We start from the raw sequence: 23,777 nt of genomic DNA, 5'->3' as shown, positions 1-23,777 counted from the left end.
ATGCCTGGGGGGGGGGGGGGTGTTTTTTCACACCCCTGAGCAAGAAAGTTGCAGCACTGTAAAGTGCCAGTGTAGACAAGCCCAAAGTCTCTCTTTTCTACTTACTTTCTGCCAATCAGAAAGCTGGATTTACTAGATCACAGGGACCCATGAGCCAACACCCACTGCATTTTTTTAAGTCCTCCCCCAGAGAGGAGCAGGTATACAAATAATAAACAGAAGGAAGATCATCATCAAGTTTCATTGTAGCGGGTGTCAGAGGGTAGCATAATGGCTACAGTTGTAGTTTACTTGTCTATATCTAGCCCAGGTTGCTGTGACCTAAAGCGGTTACTCTCAGCTTCTGTAAAATTAGCAACCTGTGCAATTCCCCGTGAAGAGGTCCGCATCATAAAATCATAACTAGACCCTTAGCTGACAGACTCAGCCAATCACTGAAAATGCCTTGAAGATGTAACTCCCTTCTCAGGTCTATAGAAGAGAATTGGGGCCCAGTGCCAGGAGAACAGAGCACAGGAAGTCTGCGCTGCCGCTGGCCGTGTTGCACTTGTTCAGCAGTGGATTCCAGTCTTGAGGAACCTCAGACCAGCTCCCTTCACCAGTTTAAAAAAAAAAAATCTCAATTTTGAGAACTTATCACAGTACTGCAGCATGACCTGGAAAAGAGAGACCACCCTCATGTCCCCCCTCAAGTGAACATCAAAAATCCTCTGCGGACAACTATCAAATGCTGGTATTTTGCTGAGCAAAGAATCACTGCATGAACTTGAGGAAAATATGATCTGGCAGCCAAAGTTTGAGGGCCATAGGCCCATGAATCAGAATTGCCTTGAGATGCCACATTAAATCTTCAACACCTCTTTCTTTTTGTAACACACAAACATATGTCTTTAACTGTAAGCCAGTTTCACCTGCTTGCTTTATACTTTGACATTAAGTTATCTATATTCCCAGTTTTTCTCACTTCAGCCATTGAGCTTTAACTGCAGGAGACTGGCCCACTGCAATCACATAAGGCATAAAATGATTTTGCCATATGAGCTTTAGGAACTGCTGAGAAAGCTAATGCAATTTTCTCTACAGGGCCACTGCAGAAAGTTCCCCAGATTATATATATTTCTTCTATGTAAATAAATTAGCGATTTGTCCATTACATGGAGTTCTCTCCATTCGGTCTCGTACATTTTCTAGCACTTCCAGAGTCTAGTGAAAAACAAGTGTGTTCAAACAAGCACTGAATTGAAAAGTTTTATTTTAGTGTTCCATAAGAGTGAAAGTCATTTTTAAAAACCAAAAAGAAAAAAAGTACCCAAACAGCAGAAAATATAAACATAAAAATACATTTGGATCCTTTAATAATAAACATTCATTAAGCAACTGTACAGGGGCTTGACAAACAAGCTTTAATCTCATAAGTACCTTTCTTAAAAATTCCAGTCCTTCTATGTCAAAACACTTCAAAAACAGCATTGCCAATAAAAAAATTTGAGGTGCAATAAGATTGTGCAACATTTTCACAGCTAATGAAGTAGAAGTGTGGCCTGTAAAGGACCACTCTCTCCTGGCAGTGCCCAAATCTCACCAATAAATGAGACTTACCAGGTGCAACCAAGAGATCAAGCCTCATTGTGTAAGAACAGCCAGCTAAACTTTTGTCCAACAGACAGACTCCAAGTTTAACTGGTATAAAAGATGACCAAAAAGAAAAAAACCCTATCAAAATTCTATAGTCCCATCTTGGAAGTAGAATGTCATAACCTTAAGTGGAATGTTATCAGCAAATATTTAAACCATAGGGTTTAAGTTTTCCCAAGATAAGAATACCTTTTGTTAAGGATGAAAACATTTTTGTAAAGTATTTATCCCTCAAGCAGCAGGTGCAGCATTACAAACAATGGCTTCAGCTGCTCGTGGTGATGTAGTACATTAACTCCAGAGCAGACAGGCAGCCATTTAAAATGAGGCTAGTAAAAATCACTTCATATCATTGGATTCATTTAGATTAGTTCTGAATATAAAAGCAAGTCCAACCATTATAACACCACCAGTTTCGAATTCAGACTGTTTAGCTACTGCTCAAAGGCACTAAAGAATAGGGATCTCCACAGTTCTCATACAGCCAGAAAGCTGTTGATAAGCTATGGAATCAAGTCCTGAAGGCAAAAAAATTTTTAGGGAGGCGCAGGCAACAATTCCTCTCCATAGAAACATCAAGGAGGATAGAGGCAACCGAAATTAACGTTTCATCTTCCTCACTATTTCAAGGCACAAGCAGTCAGTCAGTCATTTTCAGTGGAAGATAGCTAGTTCCATGCAAATTAAAAAAAAATTATATATATAAAAACAAGATCTAGAGATCCTGCTAAAAAATTCAGTATAAGCCACTCCATTCGTGGGATCTGGGACATTGAAACTTACCCCTTAACTGAAGTCATCTGCTCAACCACTCATTGCTACTATGTACCTGTGGTCCTAGAAAGGAACATTACACCTTAAACCTTTCATTCATAGTATTATGAATTATTTCGTTTATGGCTTTCGTTGAAGGAAAGTTGTATGATAGGGCAGTGAAGTTTTGTCTACACTTTTGTAATCACATAACCAATCACAAAGTAACAAATGCACTTAACAGCATATATATTTATATACAATTCCAGTAAACATTGATTTCTTCTATGTAAATAGATTAAATTATGCTTTGCTACAGAAAAAACAATATCTGAGAAGTTTGCAGTGGTCTCCAGTGTTTTATGAAAATATTAAATATAAGGCAATAGACTATTAAAAGGCTAAGAGGAAATTCAACTTGTCTCACCTCTCATTAAAGTGCTTTAATGAAAAGAATACTGTGAGAAACTGTGCCCTCCTAAACTATAGGTGAAATTATCACTCAGAACTTTAGGGAAGAGTTAATGGACCCTTTCACCTTCATAAAGGGTAGAGTTTGTTTTATTTTTATTTTTTTGCTTCACAATACATGCTAGATGTTAAAAACAGATTATCCAAAGTACTATAATAATGTATCACTGAACCTCACTGTGCCTTCAAGAAGTCAATTTGAGAGCTGTGAGCACAGAGCTGTTAAAATTGAGAGCTTGCCACACATCAGCCCCAACATTAAATGTGGATGTAAAGTAATGCTGAATCCAATCACAACTTTCCATCAAAGTGCTGAGTTTTACTGACAATTCCTATCAACACTATCCTAAAAGAATGATTTAAAGTAAGCCTCCTAAAATGATTGTTTGCGAGTGTCTTGCTGTTTGCTATCAGATATAAATGGGAAATGCCTGTCCCATGGCAAACTGCACAGCTACAGCAGACAAAGGCAAAAGATTCAGACAGAGATATCTGATTTATCTTGCAAAATAGCAGCACGATGTCTTCTGACTACATTTAAAATAAAACAAAACCTGTTCCAACATTCTCAACCACAAATCTTATTACTGGAAACCAGACATTTTTAAAAGCCACCATTTGAATGCTCCTTTACTAAGAGAACCAGGTCACATGTGCCTTTTACTTTATCCACATATAGATATATACAGTTTAGATGTTCCATATGAATCAACTGGGACAGCTGTTCCATACTGTAAGTCCTAGTTTCCCAAATACAGCATGTTTAAAAAGCTATGATCTTCAGTGGCACAATAGAAAAATCTTCACGACTTGCTCTGCATAGCAATATAAACAAACTAAGCATGTACACCACAAAGGAAACGGGTGCATACATGTTTATACAGGATACCAAGTAAACTGTATGGGAGTTGTGTGCCCCCTAGTTTGAACAAGAACCTTCAAATCAGGGATATGATGGCTATGAAACAAAACAGCTCCCAATTCAGATCACTGTATCATCTAAAATTCGTAACTGTTCTTTAATCTTGTAGTCGAATGGCAATTGTATCTTTGTTTGATTTTTGCTATATTAAAGCAGCCATAAGAGCCTCATCAGAAATTTTTCAACACTAGGTTTATACAGGCTTTGCGCTTCCCTTCCCAAAATGAGATGTAGACACTTCATTAGTACAATCACATTTTCATGTAGATTTAAAGGCCCTCCAATTTTATAGCACGTTTAAAGGGCATTACATTTTTTACAATAAGGCAACTTATGGTTACCAAACCTCTTTCTGGAGTGCATTTCAACTTCTGTAATATAATTATTTGAACAAAGCAATCAAATCCTTGAATTAGTGTATGTGATGGCTTATATTGCACTACAACTTAAGTCTCAGAATTACGAACAACTGTTGTTCTGAGTCTGAGAAATAATGGTTCAGTTTTTAAAACACCAACCGTTAATCTAAACTCCCAATACTAATAAAATAAAGAAGCTCAGAAGCCAACAACCACCAGTGCCTCACTGAGAAAAATGGCTTCAAAAACATTCACAGCCACATGAATCTCAGGCCTCTGATTACATTCTTTAACAATGCCTCCCAGGTGGCGGTAAAATATTTACAGTGTACCAGAAAGAAAGGTGGAAGACTTCTGACTACTGTATTTTTGGCTCATGTATTCTAGACCTGGTATAATTATTAACTAGTCTCCAGATAAGTGGAATCAACTTTTTGCGAGAGACACAGAAAGGTGACACTTTTTTTTTTTTTTTTTGGTAGGCAGCAGATACCAGAACATCAGCAACTTCACATTATCTACCTGTGAAGTTTGAGTAACAAGATGGGAGTCCAATCCTTTATTCAGATTTACTGGCAGAGGTTTTACATCCTTCCAGCCATATTTTTTGGAGATGGAGCCCGAAGAATGTTGGGAGTTTCTTCCATGACTCTGACAAGCAAGTTATCAATGTAGTTTTCTAGCTCCCGCACCTGGAGATCTCTCTTTGTAATGGTATCCTTCTGTCTCAACACCAGCTGGATCAGCTCATCATGTGTTAACTGAGCATAAGCATAGGCAGGGTCCGAAGGATCATATTTCTTTTGGAGAGAGAGGACAGACAGGGTCAGTGCAGAAATAAGTGTTTTACAGTAATCTGAGAAGACTGCCTAATGATCTTTGTATTCAGGGAAGGCTGAAGAATTCCAGGGATATTTGTTACCAAAACAGTATTGCTCTTCAAAGAAATTACTGTACTTTACATCTTGTTAAAAGTTTCACACAACTGGCATTTCACGATTTATTAGCGGCAAAGAGTCCTGTGGCACCTTATAGACTAACAGACGTATTGGAGCATAAGCTTTTTATGCTCCAATACGTCTGTTAGTCTATAAGGTGCCACAGGACTCTTTGCTGCTTTTACAGATCCAGACTAACACAGCTACCCCTCTGATACTTGACAGGATTTATTAGTCATTACTACTTCAGTGAACAGGAAAAGCAAGTTCCCCAGGGACAAAACCTGCCAGGCTTGCAACATCAGCAATGACAGGGAAAAGCTGCAAGACCAAACCAGTATGGTAAAGTGATACAATGCAACTGCTATTGCAAGAGAGACATCTGTTACGGCACTGAGCAATGGCAGCTAGAAATGACAGCAAAGTTATCATTATTGGCAGATATTCATGCACTTCCAAAATGTGGAAAGGTGGAGCTTTATAACAATAGATTATGTGGAAAGGAAAGTAAAAGGAAAAATATTTAAGTACTGCACTTTTATGGCACAAGAATATTTGATACTGTAGGATTTAGGAAGCCCAGGGCATCTATTCTAAGGGGAAGTAAGACTCACAATGGAGACAAAATTTGGTAGAGTTTTCCATAGCCTCAAGTTTATGGCTCTATATTTGTCAGCAATTTACAGTTATATGTGAATGCCAGGTTTGCATGGGGTTTAAGGATAAATTTGAGTCCGTAACAAAGGACAGATGAGTTATTACCCCAGGACATCAATGGCCTAAAGACTTGCATAAAAAATTCCTCATGTAATACTAGCACTGAAAGATCTACAGAACCACAAGTTACAATATACTGAAAAAAGTGAGATTCAAGCTCAGGTTAAACAGCAGTGAATGTACTTGACGACCTCGAGACTGAAATTTTAAAAAGACAGTTACCATCATTTTCTATTTTGACAAATTAGCAATACATTGCTGGAGAGTTATTCTTAACATTAAAATTATGTTTGCTGGTTTAAGCGCTGGGTAGGGATGATTTCTAGTAACCGTGGCTAAGTAACCGGTTATGCTGCCTTTTTATTGCAGCAAAAATAAACGTAGCATTAGCACAAATATTACTTTAGTACAAAATACTCATTGTACAGCAGCCTTATTCATAGCTGTATCTCAGTGGCACGACAGGGAATAGTTTTGTATTTGTACAGCTAAGGTGTGGTCTGGAAACAACAGATGTTTAAGAAAACAGGCTTCTGTAGACTCTGAAGGACAGTACACCTGAGTTTAAGTGAAAAAATTCAACTTTTCAGTCACATTTTTCTTTTGTGGCCATTTACTTAGAAGTCTCAGAACCAGAGCAGTAATGGCTACATGCCTATTTTCAGCACTGCGGCATAAGTCCAGGTCAGCTGAACCAGGCTCTGAGATTCACTGCCATTTGGGGTAGGGCACGCAGGCATGCAGACACTCCTTAAGATGAGGAATCCTACATTACAAGCCAGTGTGTGCCTGGAATTCTGAATTTTCTCAGAACATGGTTTGCTCTCATTTTACAGACCTTTTATCTAATGGTGCCTCAGGGATCAGAACTTATGCAAACACTCAGACAATACTTCTCAGAGATTTGAGGGGAAGAGAAAGAAGGTGAAAGCTTTTAGCCATGCACGTCTAGAAATATGACCTACTTTTTTGAGGCAACATTCTCCTGCGTTAACAAATGGGCATTTGGGCTTTCAGCCTGTGGAGGAAGTTCTTAATCATGGAAGCTGCCGATGCAGCAAGTTACAAGGTGATGGGTCCCACTAGTCTCTGCTGAAAGGAAGATCACCAGTGCAGCAGATAGCGACTATCTGCCCACAACCACCTCGAGTAAGTACAGTGTAAGCAGACTCCAGGCTACAGTGGCCACACCCCACACATTGGAGACAGCAAGGATTGCCTACAAAGTAGCATATTTACTTGTCACCCTCCACCCAGGCACTCCTACTAGTCATCTTCCTGGCTCACAACCAAGCCTCCCCATCAACCTACCCATCTAGTGGGGAACCAAAGAACACTTCTGGGTTTCCTCTAGTAGTACAGCCACAGTTCCTTGGGAGACCCCATCAGGAGCCTCTTTTTGCACTGAATAAGAACAAAAAGTGAATTCAATTTCTTCCTCCCAGTGCTGGGAAATAGAGAAAATAAGGAAATCCTTTGACAGATATCACTTGAGTGTCAGAGCCAAAAAATGTAAGTTACCCTGAGTAGGCAAGTTCACACTGAGTGCCCTGGAAGCTATGAAGTTTACAGTAACCATTATGAAGCTACAACCCAAGTTTCAATTTCTTTCATACCTTTCTATTGCTCTCAGTCCAGTTTTCATCCATTTTTGTGGTTGTGGTCAAATTTTTAGTATGCGACTTATTTGCTGTGGTGTTCATTGGCTTCACAGGATGAGGTCTGAAACAAAAGCCGCACCTTGTTTAGGCAGTTCCTTAACATTTAGATATCCTATCACAAGCAAAGCATTCAACAGGTTTCTAAATCCAGTAAGACTGAATATGAGGGAATTTAATGAATTTCCTTATACACCTCAAGGTACGAGAAATTCAGTTCCAGGACAAAGTTCTACCTCCAGTTATAGTCTTCCATTGGGTGTGTGTACGTGTACGTACATATGTACGTACGCGTGCGCACACACACACACACACACACACTGTTCTGTGACTTATTTTTATTGCATTCAAAAAACAAACAAAAAAAGAAACAGTATCATGGTAACTGGAATCATCACATAACAGAAGTTGGTTACATGAGGTGCTTACACTATATTCATGAGTGCTTAGTTTTTGTTTGGTTGTGGGTTTGTTTTTGTTTTTAAACTATACACAAATTACTATAAGAGTTAGATTCTACATAATTTTCCCACATTATCTTCATTAGAAGTCTACATACCAAATATCCTCTTGGGCAGCAGATTTATTCCATCTTCTCTAAATGGACTAATTCTGGCATAAGGCACACTAGATGCCTAGACATAATCTTGTGTTCTCTAGACCCATTTATAATGGCAATTTTAAAAAGTGGAAGTAAGTTACCCAACTGCGTTTCAATCAATTTCTGAACAGTAATTCCCTGCAGTTCCTACTGTGGAGCTCTACAATACGTGAGACAGATAAAGCAGTTCTGAGGCCAGCAGAGTTTCACAGGAAAAGACAGCTCCAATTTGCACCTCAGACTATAATGGGGTGCCAGTCAGTTGGAGCTGTGAACAGCTCTGGACGTCCAAAAGCATGTTGATCATCTGGGAGTCAGGCCTATTAGTCACATGAAGTAAGTTTGTCTGTAGTACATTTTAATACTTAGAAATCTTTACTCTACTAGTTAAGGGAACAACACAGTTCTCAGTACTGCCTTTGATTGTATTTCCTCATTTCTGAAAAGCTAGAGATCACAATGCAGTTTACCAAATCCAGCTGTTGACACCGGAATATTTGTAGTATTAAAGTAGCATTATTCAAAAAGCATAAATCCATATCTGACCAATGAGTTCCCTAATATAAACAACTTGCCATAAATGACAGAAGTCTTGTGACTGTTAGATCTGCACAAAGCATTGCCACCGCTCACTCTAAGTTTTTGGGTGCACAGTTCTGTTTGATGCAATCACTGATTTTTTTGCTAATCAAAGTTTTGGTGGTCTTACACTGGTATGGTATAGGACTCGGACAGGGTCCAAAAGTCAGACCAAGTTAAGATTGTATGAAGTCCCATCAAAATGAAAAAACTATTGTGATATTTCTGCAGCAGAAAAAATGATGTCTTGTACAACACAGACATTTTCTATGTATTTCCCCATATTCTCACCTGTGCTTAACAGACACACTTCCACCACTCTGCTGTGTTTGATTGGGAAGTGTCTCAGAGGGTGAAACCCATGCCTGAAGCACCTTCTTCTTGCCAGCATTTTCGACTTTATGATTGAAGCTCTCTGCTGGTGGCTTTTTCACTGATTCTGCTCTACTACTGTTGCAAGTGCCAGATTGGAGGGAACTAGAGGAAGGGGAGAGTTGGGAAGAACTGGAGAGGGAGGTAAAAGAAACAGACTTTTCAGAGGGCTCAAAAAAATCACTCTTCCTACTTTCCTTAATACTGCTAGATTCCTTTGGTTCCTGTTCCTCAACAACACATCCATGCTCACTAGGATAAGACAGCATATCTAAACCTGACTCACTAGTCTTGCTGCTTGCACTATGAATGTCTACTACTGAATTTAGTTTGGATGATTTAGAAGGGCCACCTTCTCCCTTCTGAAGCAATATACTTGCTCTATCAGTAGAGCTCATATCTGAACTGAGCTTTTCTTCCTCAGTGACAGACAATGAATCTACACACTGATTTTCAGTATTTGGAAAACTTCTATAAATTGCAGTCATTTCATTGTTCTTTTGATAGTTCTCTAGAAGCTCATCATCTGATCCTACTTCTGGAATAACTGGAAGGCCAACATGTGTTCGACTCTGATCTCCAGTAATTGGAATGGCAGACTTAAGGTCTGTTCCAGAGTCAAATAATGAATCATCATGACCATAAATTTTGTGTTTTAGGTGTCCATTATTGCTATCATCTCTGTCAAGATGATGTGTAGTTGACAGAGTGGCTGTTTTTAATAAGCTGTCACATGCTGGGTTTTCATGTGGGTTTATGGGATTCTCTCTATGAAACACAAATTCAGACTCAGACATTGTGCTGTCAGATGAAGTAAGCAGCTCTTCATCTTTCAGTCTACCAGTCAGAGAAACAGGTGCACGCTTATTTAGTTTTACAGCATTTCTTCGGATAGGCTTTGGCTTTGCAAATAGAGGACTGAGTTCAGTAACATCCTCTGACTTGTTAAGGTCCTTAGGGAGCAATGTGTGAACTCCTGGGGTGGGTTTTGGCAGCTCTACTTGAACTGAAGAGTCACTTTTGATGGCATGAGTTACCTTGGACTCTAATGTGAGCCCAAATTCTTCCATTTTGAGTGAATGCTTAATTTTCTTTCCACTACATAGTTCTTGCTCCTCGTTTAATTTGCTTTCAGCAGAAGATGGCTGTACCACAGCATTCCCAGGTGAAAGGCTATGATTAGACTTGGAGAGTGAAGTTAGTTCTTTGCTATCTTTCATCCAGGTTTCAGCACTTGTACTGCTGGTTTCAACATCACCCTGAACAGTGCTCTCATTGTTCTGAACAGAATTCCTACTTTCATCACAGAGTTTAGATGAAGGGTAGCACTCTATACCCAGCACAGAGGCAAACCCTTGTCTCTTTTCTATTACAGTTGGATCAGTGGTGAACATTTCTTCACATTGATCAGGATGCCATCTCTCACGTGGCTCTTTGTCTAAAGCCTCAGCATGATTTCTGCTAGAATCAGTATTTTCCAACTCATCAAGATGAAAGGTCACCGATTTCTTAAAGCCTCTGTTATTTTTGTTATGCGGTGATACTATCTGTACCTCTTTGGCATCACATTGTTTCTTTGGCGTCTGCCCAACTCTTTCATACACAGGTAGAGGAGGAGACTCAGACAGTGACCCCAGAGAATTTGATACAGTATTTGTATCATTAGTCAAACTTTCATTTTGAGACTCCTCTGAAGAAACAAAAGCAGGATGCTCCGAATCAGCAAAGTTTATTACAAAGGAACAACTGCTTTTGCTAGAAACAGCAGAAGGAAGGGAGAAAGAGGGAGGATTAGTAAAGCTTTTGAGGTCTTGCACTTTTGATTCCTGTCCCAGTTTAGACACAAAAGGGTTATTGTCAATAGAATGAGGAGTAGAAAGGAGATGAGAAGAAATATGCCCCAGAGTTGCAGGAGGATGGGGGAAATACAAGAGAGGACGAATGAAGCTTTCAGAGTCTTGTGCTTTGGATTCCTGTCCCCAGTCAGAAATGAAAGGATTATTGTCATTAGAACATTGTCCAGAAATGAGAGATGGAGGAAGAGGGCTACCAGAGTTTTGTGCTTTAAATTTCTGTCCCACTTTAGAAGTGAAAGGGTTATTGTCATTACTAGAATGATGTGCAGAAAGGAAAACAGGAAAGGAATCAGGCACAGAAGTAGGAAGCGTGGCTTCGGTTTCATCCTCTGAAGACACTCCCAGTCTGTAAAAGGGACAAAAACTTGCGTGTCAGTTGCAGATGCAACATGTGAGAGAGAGAGACAAAGACAAGTTCTAAAGGTAGATTTCACAAAATTTGCAACATACTAATGATGTATAAGGAACTGCAAGGACTTAAGAGTTTAATGGACCAATAAAACAAGCTTGAAACATTTTATGTTTAAATATTTTCTATGCAATACCAATACTTGTGATGCAAAAAACTTATGTTGTAAAGTTTGCTACATGCAAATCAAAGTTTACTAGGGTGATGTCTACTTTTAAAGCAATTGTACATAATTTCTTTTGCATCCAAGACATAAGTACTAATAGCATAATAGCTTAAGATGTTTCATTTACACACAAGGCGTTTAAACATAAATGTAATTGAAGATCTAGCGTTAAAGACAGACAGCTCAGGACATTTGTTAGTAAGGCCACACTTCTTTCATATATGTAAGTCACAGAGCAGAATTTCTGAAAAAAGTCTCACATACAACGCCAGAATCTACTTCATGAAACTGAATGATGCCAAAAGCAGATGTGTTCCAAGATTTGCCATTCTTCAAGCCACAGCAAGAATTATAGTGGAGAGCAATAGGCTTGATTAAAGGTGATATTTCAGCCCTTCTACACACTTCCAAACTTAGACAGTAAGGCAGGAGAATATTGTTAGTTTTTGTTATGGATTAATAGAACACCACGGAATAAATTACTTCATACTATCTGAAAAGATACAGGCACGAAAAACCATTATGTTAGTGCATCGACACATATATGAAGTTAAATTGGTTAAGAATGGAAGTAAAAGTTAATATTTATACCAATAATCTTAACTGGTTAAACTTTCATCTACTGGTAAAACACAAATGAGTCCCTCACAAGAGATGCTGTAAAGGGCAACAGTTACAGAAATGTTACCTTGTGGCAGGAAGTGGGCCAGTCTGGCCATATGCCTGCAGTGCTTTATATCAGAATCTGAAACTGAAATAAAACAAGACTAACCTGGGTTTGACAGCTTTGGTTTGGATTGTCCTTGCAGAGGCTGCAGACTTTTCTGGTTTCTGTTCATCCATAAGCAATTCATCAAAGGGGTTATGTGATTTCTTGTTTCTGGGGACATCTGCTGTGTTGCTGTTTTTCGGAGTACTTTCTTGGTTGTAGTCCTTAGGGATTTCAACAGGTTTTACATCTTTTTCATTCTTCTTTTCTTCAAGAAGTTTGGCTTCTCTCTCCTTCAAAGTCATGTCAGACATGTTTTCTACATCATTGTTTTTCACTACTTCCTTTCTTCCTGTGACTAGAGACAATAAAGACTTCTTGTTCTCTTGTTTTTTGTCCTCTTTAGTTTCTTCTTTTGCAGTTTCTAAACTCAGTGAAGCACTATTTCCCAGTAAATCTCCACCGCTAAGCAGTTTGTATGATGGTAGGGTCATAGACTTAAAGGACTCCAGTGAGGGAGACCCAGATAAACCTCTGCTAGGAGACACTCTTCCTGTCTTTTCATGTTCCTTACTGGATTTGGAAGACAAGTTTTCTTCTGATTCAGAGGGCTGGTTTTTCCTGAATGTCTGAGGGGAAGAGGAAGGAGTATTGTCCTTTGGCATGGTTTCCTTTTTTGTTTCGCTTTCCTTCTGATAAACATGATTACCATTGATACACACATTGGATCGGGGTGTGGGATCATTTTTGGATTTAAGGCCACTGAATAAGGAGAGCCCGTCTTTCTTGGTGTTGCTGGAGGTTATCTCGTTTAGTTGCTTATTGTCTGCACTTGCTGTTCTCTTATGAGCCATGACTACAGGAACATGTAGTGAGTTATCTTCAGCTTTGTTTCCAAAGGCCTCTGAAAAAAAATGAGACATTAAAGCTATGAAAAACATATTTCCTGGTGACAGTCAATATTACAGTCTAAAGTGCTGAAAGACTCAATGATTACTCATGACAATGGAAAAATTATGTTTAGAGATACAGAAAATGTATCTAAAGCAGGAATATCGCCCTGTAGAGCAGTGGTCCCCAAACTTTTGTGGGTTGGGCCCACCCTACCCAGTCTGTGCCATGTCCCCCCCCAAAGCCAGGGGATGCGGACAAGGGAAAGGGAACCGAGGCTGGGACTGCAGCTGTGTGGGAGGGGGAAGGGGGGGGAAGGCCCCACAGGGCTGAGAGTGTGGGCAGGGCCAGGCGTGGGGCCAGGAACACAGCTGCGGGAAGGACCAGAACATAGCTGGGGACAGGGAGGGGCTGCTGCCGCTTTCTTCCCACCACCCCAGGCCCTGCTGCACCCCATCAAAAGTCCCGGGCCTCACAGTTTGGAAACCTCTGCTGTACAGGTGTTTGGGTTGTTTATGTTTTTGAGGTTTGTTTTGTTTTTTTGGGGGGGGGGGGGGGGGGATGGCATGGCATGTACGCAGGAGGCAATTTTCTATGACAGTCACACAGTAAGTGGCAGATCACAAGGAAGAAGTATTCTATTTCATCCAAAATGGCTCCAGCAATACAAAGAATGGTCTCAGACAAATTCTTCTTAAATTTTTTTCAATGGATCTGTGAACATACAGCTACAATAGTCCTGTTTTGTGGTGTTGGCCAGAAAACAAGAACTCCATTTCACAAAAAATTAAGGATTTGATATTTGGTTTCATTCTGCATTCAGAACAAACAACATTTTTTTTTTTTTTTTTTTTTTTGGAGTGCAAAGAGACATGCACCCATACCAGCAGACTAGCCAAAAGCCTGGTAGCTATGGCACTCACCTAGGATGTCAGACACCCAGGTTCAAGACCCCACTCCGAATCAGGCAGAGCATTTCATCGGAAAATTCCCGGTCAGCTCTACTGTTTTGACAAAATGCATACAATAAAAGAAAATTGCATCTGATCACCCACCTACAAATGTACTACCAACAGTGCTTTAATGCTTATTTTAGCCAACATCTTCAAATACTTTGTCATTTTCTTTTTCATAAGAATAATGGGTGGAATCTTTGCTAATATTCTGTCAATAAATTGATCTACTGTATCAAAATCAAGCTCTCTTTTGAGCAAAGATTTAAGATAGTAATAAAGTATAATATTGTGAGAGGAAATACTCACTTTCTGAATTTGGAGGAAAGGACTTATCTTCCCCCCAATTTGACTGAAAGTCACCAGGTTTAAGCCTAACTTTCTCCGTCACTGGCTGAAAAGCAGGTAAAACTGACATGGACTGGGAGAGGGAGGTTTTCTGCAAACCAGGTTTAGAAAACAGGGTTTTGATCTTGGATTTTTTCTTTTCTTTCTCAGAGGACTCCTCTTCACTATCAGCTGGTGAGTGAGTTATGCTGGGAATGATGGCTGATGCTGTGTCAGGCAGTCCATTGGCCCGCTTTCCTTTGAGTTTGCCTTTCAGCTTGCCAAATGGAGACCGGGACTTGTCTTTCATGGATAAATCAAACATGCTGGCTGTCATGTTGCTCCTCATGAATTGAATATCCACCTCAATCTCTCCTCTCTCTTTTTCCTTCTTGCCTGGTTTGGAGTGAAGTGTATACCACCTGCAAAAGAAAGTCAAAATGTTACAGAAGCTTTGAAAACAAACTCTGGTTAATGCAAGCCACAGAAAAATATGGCAGAGGGAAAAAGGAGAAAACAGACTCCCTAGCTGGGAAAACTACTTCATGTTTAGACAAGGATCAGAGAGCTTACTGTGGGCAGAGGTGAGGTCATTTTCTTGGCATCCCTGCTAAAATAACTTTTTTCATGTACCATGATTTAACTGGCATCAGAGGCTTGGTGGGATAAGGCCCATAGCGGGAGCGGCACAGCTTCTTCAGGAAGGACTGGCAGGGTAAAAGGGGAGGAGGTGCTGCATTTCACATCAAGAATATATACACTTGTTCCAAGATCCAGACGGTGGTGAGGCAGACCCACGGTGGATAAAAATCAATGATTTTGTTTTTAAAAAAAATTAGATTTTTTTATTTAAATTGGATTTTTTGGATAAAATGCTTTTTGAGGAAAAGCCTATCTAAAGAAAGTTTTAATTATGATACTTTATAGCTCAAAGATCTCTCATCATGGAATAGGGATTATAAATTCTAATTCTATAGTATGAGACATTATATTCATGTAATGTTTAAGAAAAATTTTGTAAATGAGTTCCAATAGTTCATGGATTAGGGACCCAATCTTACGTGGTTCCAGGCGCTTCTGAATAGATTTAGGCTAATCTTTTGAACTACCCAATGGGACTCAGTAGAAGATGCCATCAGAGCTGCATAGTTTTGCAGTTCTCAAACTATGGATTCGTGTCTCCGGAGATAACATGCTTGTTAACAGCAAAAATGTTTTTAAATAAATTATATATAAAGGCGAGAAATAGTTAAATAAAACATTTTAAATGTCTGTCTGGTAATGTTCTCCTCCTAATACAGCATGGCAGGAAAATCCTCCAAATATTAATGATTAACCTGTTGAACTGGAGATAGTTCACCTCCCAGTGTCTTCATAAACATCTGCTTCAATTACCTTTGGTAAATGAAATAATCAATCATTCATTTTCTGATATACCTGTAAAACTAATCTGAAAAGTTTTCAAAATAAATCACTTTAAAAATGTGTAGTGTGTACCTTCTAAAAATGAAACCTTCATCTATCTCTGAGTTGTGAAGAATATATATTAAGGTTATAAAAACCAACAAGAATGCACATTTATGTAGAAATCCATGATTAAATCGAATCTTCCTGACTAGTAATTTAAATCAATTTGATTTAAATCAAATCCACCCTGGGCAGACCAGATGAAAGTTTCTGGGTAAAGACAAAAAGGGAGAAAAATAGGGATGATCTCACCGTAGAACTCTACTGCAGACCACCAAATCAGGAAGAAGAGGTGGAAGAGGCATTTCTAGAACAAACAAATATCCAAAACACAAGACCTGATAGTAATGGGGGAACTTTAGCTACCCAGACATCTATTGGAAAAGTAATCTGACAACACAAAATGTCCAGTAAGTTCTTGGAATATATTGGAGACAATTTATTGTTTCAGAAAGTGAAAGAAATAAACAGGGGGCAGCCCTTCTAGACTTGACTATGACCAATAGGTTGTGAATCTGCAGGTGGAAGGCAATCTGGGTGAAATGATCAATTTCATGATTCTAAGGAAAGGAAATAGTGAGCAGCAGAATAAGGACCATGGACTTCAAAAGAGAAGACTTTAAACTCAGAACTGGTAGGCAAGGTCCCATTGGGAAAAACAAAACAAAACTAAGGGATAAAGGAATTCCAGAGGGCCAACAATTTCTCAAGGAGACAATATTAAAGCACTGATGAGAGTCATTAACTAAAATTAATTAAATGAGGAAGGGTAAAGTAACATTTCACTTTGGTTTCCCAAACTTTATACTTTGTTTCTGCGTCCTGAAACTTCCAGAGGTTAAAAGGAGAAGCAGGTATGCCAGAAAAGGCACCAGTGCAACAGAACGAACTGTAGAGATTCAGTTACACACTTACACCTGAAATAGTTCAGTTATGGCACTCTCCATACTCCCCCATACCTTTCTTTCCAAGTCTCTGTTCAGTAAGTATTTCAATACTTTTCAAATATAGAAGCTCCTGAACAGCAGAGGGAAAACGCCTATAATTTCCTCTTCGGAATCAAGCATCTTATTGTTGGATGTTTCTATTTACTTTAGTCTGTTAATACAATACTGATTCAGAATCAAGGTACCAAAAGCAAGATTCTTTAGAGACAGGACTTCTGCACTTATATTTTGAACCCTTTATCTGTTTCTGAAATTACAGTTTTAAACACTGCAGGCTCTTTATGTTAGACTATTAAACTTGTTCAATTACCAGGCAAGGTGTACTACTTGATGACATTTCAATCTTGTTGGCACAAAGAGTAGACTAACATGGCTGCAACTCTGAAACTAGGTATTTACTGGCATCATGCACCATGCATAGTTTCTTGCCAATCACTAGGAGCTGTATATCTGCTGACCCCTCAGAACTGACAGGTTTCAGAGTAGCAGCCGTGTTAGTCTGTATCCGCAAAAAGAACAGGAGGACTTGTGGCACCTTAGAGACTAACAAGTTTATTACAGCATAAGCTTTCGCGAGCTACAGCCCACTTCATCGGATGCATAGAATGGAACATATAGTAAGAAGAGATATATATATACATACACATACACACACACACACAGAGAAGGTGGAAGTTGCCATACAAACTATAAGAGGAAAGGAGCTGGGATTTTCCCTTACAGCTTAACTTCTAAATTAAAGCAAACTAATAGAAGTACTCTATCACAAGAGGAATGAAAAGCATGAAACATGAAAATGCCTTACTGCCCGTTTTTGCATGGCTACACATTGGGGATGAACAGAAATAATGTTGGTTTCAAAACTATTTCGGACAGTTGACCCTAAAATGAGTTTCCACTTTCAGACAAACATCAAAAGCTCTCCTGAAGAAATGCATTCAAGAGAAAGGGGTGATAAAACTTGAGTTCAAGTTTTATTAAAGCAATTGTCTTCCAAGTGTCAGCCTAGGACTAACAGCCAAATTACAAAATCCCTAAAATGAAACCTACACTGGAAATGTCGACCGTTCTCATTGGAGTATCAGAGAATGTGAGTTGAATAAGTTCCACTCATCAAGCCTTAGACAATAAAGTATAAAAATGAATATATTTTGCATTTAAATGTAAAAAGCCACTGGCCATTCTTGTGACTTAAAAGTGTGTTTAATTCAAGGAATGTTCTTACGTATTTTCTGGCTCCAAATGTATATCAGTGAGCTTATCCTGTAAATTTTGCATAGCCCTTTTAATAAAATGGTCCCAGTTGAATGTTTTCAAACAAAAAAGCTTTAAATATTCGAGGAATGCAACTTTTATTAACTTAAGTACACAATCTCTGCAATATTGTGCAACAAACTGTAGGCACCTTCCCCATAGACTAATTAGCGAACAATGTGCATGTCAGCAGTCAGTGCCAAGTTTGTATATATTCTGCATACTGTAACTAAGGCTACATCTACAGTAGCATTTTTGCTGGTTAGGGGCATTAAACAAAACAAACCACCCTGACGAAAGCAGCATTGTGGACAGCGCTATGTCGGTGGGAAACACTCTCCTGCCGACATAGCTACTGCCGCTCATTAGGGGTGATTTGATTATGCCAACCAGAGAGCTCTCTCTCTCCCAGCCAGCACAGAGCAACGGAACAGGAGGCCGTACAGTGGCACCATGGCAGCAGTAAAGTCATGCTGCTGTAAGGTCCATAGTGTAGACATAGCCTAAGTGGGAGGGTTAGAAGAAGAACTTCAAATGAAAATAGTGGGTTATGTTATTATAGCCTCTTCAACAAAATTTAAAGTAAATCCAATAGCCAACAGCCCAATGACAAGGAAGTTTCAATGCACGAAACAAGATATGAAAACAGTTATTGACAAAACTACCTTTTCCAAGAGGCATTACTAGGTTTTTCCTTAATTTTCTTCAGATCTTTGGATAAAAGCAAACCTGGAAGAATCGTACACCACTAGTGGAGTAAGTTTCCTGCATACTGAACCTGGATGGCTGAAGAGCTTTTAAAGTCCAAAATAATAAATATTTAAAACTTGACACGTTTCCTATGATAGGCTATAAACATCTGCCATATGCCATCTTTTCCAATGCATTTTAAAAAAACAGTTAAATGTCTAATGAAAAATGTGTGTTTGAGAGCTCTTCGACACAACAGAGCGCTACACAGCTTTGTCAAGAACTAATGAGTGCTTGCTTATGGGCCAAGTTGGTGCTAATGCTCCTGTAAGCCTGATTTCACCCCATAACCATTTTAAAAAAAATTAGTCCCTGGAAGAAAACTAACTCCACATTAAACCCAGCATTCATGGCTGTGAGTCCTTTAGGAGGAGGCTTTACATGGGCATAATCAATTTACAAGAAGCCAGTGCTGCCAAATCTATCACTTCTGTGAAGGTAAAGACCAAACTTGCCCTTGTGAGATTACCTAGCTGATCTACCCCAGTGAGTTAAAATAGCTCATTGACAAGCATTAGTCTATAATATGGTTAGAGTGTATGTTAGCCTCACACTGTTATTCCATTAAGAATAGTCTCACAGTAGAAACCAGAATCTTGCTAATTTCAGAGCAGCCAAGAGCATTTACATTAAAACAGCAAATACGAAAAAGCAATGTTGATAGCTGTACAAAGCTAGCAGGAAAAATCTTTAACTTCATACAATTTCCATTGCACAGTTAATGGAAACCAACACTTTACTGAATTAGCTACTATTCCAGGAGATTATATCCTTCCAGTGTATTTATTTATTAAGAACAAGAGTGTTTATGACTTGCATTGTACAGTACTTTCATTCTTCACCTAAACAAGAGGCCTTTACAAACTTGCTAAATATTCTTGGGTGACTTCACTGTTCTCAGTGTGAACTGTTACTGTTTCTTTTTAAAGATTTATATACAAAAACCAAGTGTATCTCAAAACAGAAGTAAACACTGAAAACTTCCCTCTAACCCATATCCTACTCCAAGCCATTACTGCCTCCACAATAGAAAAAAGGTTAAAAAATGGACATTGACTAACCTATAAAACGCAATCCTAGTCTCCTCCGGATATGACTAGCAAAAGACTGACCCCAACACTGAATCAATAAGACAGTTTCATCTTTTCAAAGGAAAAGGATTTTTTTTTAAATTTTTTTGGTAACACAAGTAGTCAGACTTTGCTACAGGTAACCAACACAGCTTCTGTGAACATGCTATTCTGACTCATGTGTATGTACAACAGCACCAGCGAACTTAAGTTTGTCTGTACTGAAATACTTGCACAGGAGCTTTAGAAAAGACTGTGCTATCAAGACTCAACTACAGTTTTAATTTAAAAAAAAGTCTTAAAGATTATCTACTTAGATGACCTTGTCAATGATTTCCTCTTCAAAGGAATGTAGATACAATCCTTTAAAAAAATCCCTTTATTTGAATTACCATACACCGATGGTCATTAGTTCAGGCATCATACTTCAAGACAAACAAAACAAGTAGTTTTCCTAGGGGGCCATGCTATAACAAGTTAGCCCCCTGAGCAAACTACATTTAATTAAACTGTGATCTTGAATGACTTATTCAATTAATTTGTACATTTGTTTTTAAAGCTGATTGACAGTTATGGTTATTATAAGTTTAAGTATTGTTAGGGTTTTCAAAGCTTCTGTATACATTTTTATGAATCCAAATAAAACAATATATATTTAAAATTACTATACTTTGCGTGAGGAGAAAACTATCCCTTCATGCTGAAAACAACAAGAACAGGTATAGCTGGTATAGTTAAAAAATAAGACAAAGCCTGCTAAAATAGATTCCCATTGATTGTATTTTTTATCATAAAGTTGTACTTTCCTGCACTAGAAGTTTATATGCAAGTTCATATTTTTCATTGGAAAGTTTTATTTTCACTAGTATGAAACATATAGAGAAGAGAACTGTCAAACTAATCTTGAAGTCAGCTTATTACTGTCATTTCCTTCCCAGTAGCAGAAGGGTACAGTAGTGCAGCAAGTGAAGATCTCAAACTCATTTGACTAGATCTTTCTGTTGTAGTGCAAATATTATTCGTATGTAAATAAGTTTTTAGTTGAGAACAACAACTATGGTAATAAACACGCCTTTTAGCTCACCTTTAATATGCCTGACCCTACTAAAAACACTTCCAATAAGTCAGTGCACAGTTCTTAATACAGCTTGCAAAATCAGAAGCAAATAATCTCTTTGAAGCAATGATGCCTTAAGAGTAGTATAATATTAAAGACATCCAGAGTGTATAAAACCAAAGACACTAAAATCAGAACATAAACTCCACCTTTCAAATACATATAATTTAATAAGCACACACCTAAAACACACTAACATTAAAAAACTTAAATCTTCACTCCTGTTGTAAACTCCAGTGTTCATCCTCCCATTTCCCCTCCTGCAGTTATTTTTATAAAAGGATATGATCCAACCCATAGGGTCCAAACTGTGTTGGGCGCTCAAAATAAAAGGGACACAGAGACGCTGTTTCTGCTTGCAAGGAAAGTAAATTAACTGTAAACACACTAATGTATACATTGTTTTGCAGTAAGGTGTTTAATAGCATAATTTGACCCACAGAATCTTCCTTGCCAGTGATAATGCACAAAAAAGAACCTGTCTGATTCTGCAGGACTAGGAGTCAGAAAAATATCCTCCCATTTGTAAACTGAGAATATCTGATGAAAAGTACTTGAAACTGAATAGCAAATCCCAGAATGCCATTTAAAAAAAAATCATTCTCCTTCAAACAATCCTACATTTTTGTCATTTCCTGAATTGACCTATTGTGCTCCCAAATACAAGCTTTAAGTTAAAAAAAAAAAAAGTTTTTCTAACCCTCATGGAAGAAACATTACACACAAAACAACAAGCAGAGTGATACTGTCCCAAAGTCTCCAGTAAAATAACTAAGATATGTAAATTGGTTCTATTCATCACAATGGCATGTTATTTTAGAAGCCTCATGATGACATCCAATTTAACTGTCAACATTATTTGTCTCAGAAACACCTGCTCAAGTGTTTATCCTGCAATCTGAAACTGCTTTCCACTCCCTCCTAGTTATCAACCACCTCATCTGTCTTTCACCCACTTGACAATCCACTTGCTTCCCCCCACCTTGACAACTTCTGCAATGCATGACCAATACAAGTTTCTCCTACTGAAAATTGAAAATGTGAGGACAATGCAGGCTACATTACATTTACCAAAATTAATATCCTTGATGCTGTACTGGGTATATTCTCTCTCATTTATTTTATTAAAACTTTAAATTAAGCTGCCACAGAAACTAAGGACCTACCTGCAAAATTTAGATTAAGTTTGCCATGGAAATAATAGCAGCTTTGTCTACACAGGTTTCAGAGGGGCAGCGGTGTTAGTCCGTGTACACAAAAACAACGAGGAGTCCTTGTGGCACCTTCGAGACTAACACTTTTATTTGGGCATACATTTGTTAGTCTCGAAGGTGCCACAAGGACTCCTCGTTGTTTTTGTCTACACAGAAACACACATTAAAACTTCAGCTGATTTACAGCTTCCCCACTTCTCAAATGAACTCCTTGTTATCACAGGTTTCAGAGCAACAGCCGTGTTAGTCTGTATTCACAAAAAGAAAAGGAGGACTTGCTACAGCTCACGAAAGCTTATGCTCAAATAAATGGGTTAGTCTCTAAGGTGCCACAAGTCCTCCTGTTCTTTTTGCGAATACACACTAGCCCGGCTGTAACTTTGTCTACACAGAAACACACATTAAAACTTCAGCTGATTTACAGCTTCCCCACTTCTCAAATGAACTCCTTGTTATCACAGGGCACTCCCTGGTTGCCAACCCAGCCTGACTCCATCCCACACACATCTGTGGGCGCTCCCTTTATCGTGGTAACGTGCTGACATGCGACATGTTGCACCACGAAACTGATGCACCCAACCCGCGATCCAACGGTCCTGATCTACTGCGGGCTTTCCAAGACCAGGGAAGAGGGAACGGGCTTGAATGGCAGAGGCCCCCCTTCCTCCCACTGAGGCAAGAGAAACTGCCTGAGCCCAAGAGAGACCAACCGGGAGACAGGACAGACCACAAGCCCGAGCAACCCGCCGCTCGGCGAGGGCCCGCGCTGGGGCCCAATCGCCGGGGCGATCCCACCGTGGGTGGCTTGGGCGAGCCTGGGCGAGCTCGCCTCGCCAGGGACCCCCGGAGCTCGGCTCAGCCTTGGAGCTTCGCCCCAGCTAGGCAGCGGGGGGGGGGGCGGTAAACAACAAGCCCCCCCGGGACTCACCGGGTGCTGCGGCGGCCGCCCTCCTCCTGCAGCTCGGCCAGGCTGACCTCGGCCCGGCCCAGGAACTTGTCGAGGCCGAGCAGGGCGCGGTGGAGCACGGTGAGCTGCAGGGCCGGCTCGCCGCCGTGGCCGGGCCGGCGGGGCGGCAGCTCGAAGGTGGCCTCCTCCCGCCACACGGGCGCGCCCAGGCAGCGCTCCGCCACCGAGGTGGCGAACTTCTCCTTGCCCAGCGCCATCAGCGCGTAGGCGTCGCTGCCGCCGCCGCCGGCCCCCTTGGCCTTGGGCCGCAGCCCCCGGGCCCGCAGCACCGTCACCTGCACATGGGTGGGGGCCCAGCGCGGCGCGGAGCCCGACAGCGACATCCCGACCCACCGCCCGCCCGACGGGCACTGGCCCGGCCGGCGAGGGCTCGCCGCAAAGCTCGCGAGAGCCGGGGCTGGCTCGCGGGGCGGGGCGGGGCAGGGGCGGGGGGAGCGGGCGGGGCAAGGCCCCGTGAGGCGGGGGGGATGGGCGTGTCCAGAGGGAAGGGGGCGGGGCCAGGCGGGATCGGGAGTCGCGGCCTGGCTCGCTGCGTGTCTGCGCCGCCGCTAGTGTAGACAGTGCCCCGCCGCTGGGCGCTGCTGCCGCCGCCACACCAGGCACGCTAAAGCGCTGCCAGTGTAGACATGCGTCCCCGCTCAAACCCGCCCCCGCCAGCCGCCCCCGGCTGTCATT

At 40.3% G+C, this 23,777-nt stretch overlaps 1 protein-coding gene across 3 annotated transcripts; it reads right to left on the bottom strand.

Moving 5' to 3' along the window:
- Nucleotides 1-1,235: 1,235 nt before the first annotated feature.
- RAB11FIP1 (RAB11 family interacting protein 1) lies at nt 1,236-23,473 on the bottom strand. 3 transcript variants are annotated; one of them, XM_048829639.2, is made up of 6 exons: nt 23,064-23,473; nt 14,299-14,738; nt 12,209-13,049; nt 8,925-11,207; nt 7,412-7,517; nt 1,236-4,940 (listed from the first exon to the last, which is right to left on the bottom strand). In XM_048829639.2, the coding sequence occupies exons 1-6, from the start codon at nt 23,423-23,425 to the stop codon at nt 4,725-4,727; spliced, it is 4,248 nt and encodes a 1,415-aa protein (XP_048685596.2). In that variant the 5' UTR covers nt 23,426-23,473; the 3' UTR covers nt 1,236-4,724. The 3 variants fall into 3 exon arrangements, with proteins under 3 accessions (XP_048685596.2, XP_074979473.1, XP_048685598.2); XM_075123372.1 differs by lacking the exon at nt 8,925-11,207; XM_048829641.2 differs by lacking the exons at nt 1,236-4,940; nt 7,412-7,517 and having other exon boundaries at nt 8,960-9,137; nt 10,043-11,207.
- Nucleotides 23,474-23,777: the final 304 nt, after the last annotated feature.

Source organism: Caretta caretta, chromosome 26, assembly GCF_965140235.1.
Source record: "Caretta caretta isolate rCarCar2 chromosome 26, rCarCar1.hap1, whole genome shotgun sequence".
In the NCBI taxonomy this organism is placed as follows: domain Eukaryota; kingdom Metazoa; phylum Chordata; order Testudines; family Cheloniidae; genus Caretta; species Caretta caretta.
The sequence above is the reverse complement of the archived record's forward strand: the minus strand, read 5'-3'. Positions and strand labels throughout refer to the sequence as shown.

What these genes read in the sequence shown, in the direction of transcription:
- RAB11FIP1 (XM_048829639.2), bottom strand. Translation starts at nt 23,425, where the DNA reads ATGTCGCTGTCGGGCTCCGCGCCGCGCTGGGCCCCCACCCATGTGCAG. An exon ending in CTTTCCTCCAAATTCAGAAA is followed by an intron (nt 13,050 to 14,298) that starts GTGAGTATTTCC and finishes ATTTTTTTTCAG; the next exon opens with AGGCCTTTGGAAACAAAGCT. An exon ending in ACCAAAGCTGTCAAACCCAG is followed by an intron (nt 11,208 to 12,208) that starts GTTAGTCTTGTT and finishes TCCCTTTTACAG; the next exon opens with ACTGGGAGTGTCTTCAGAGG.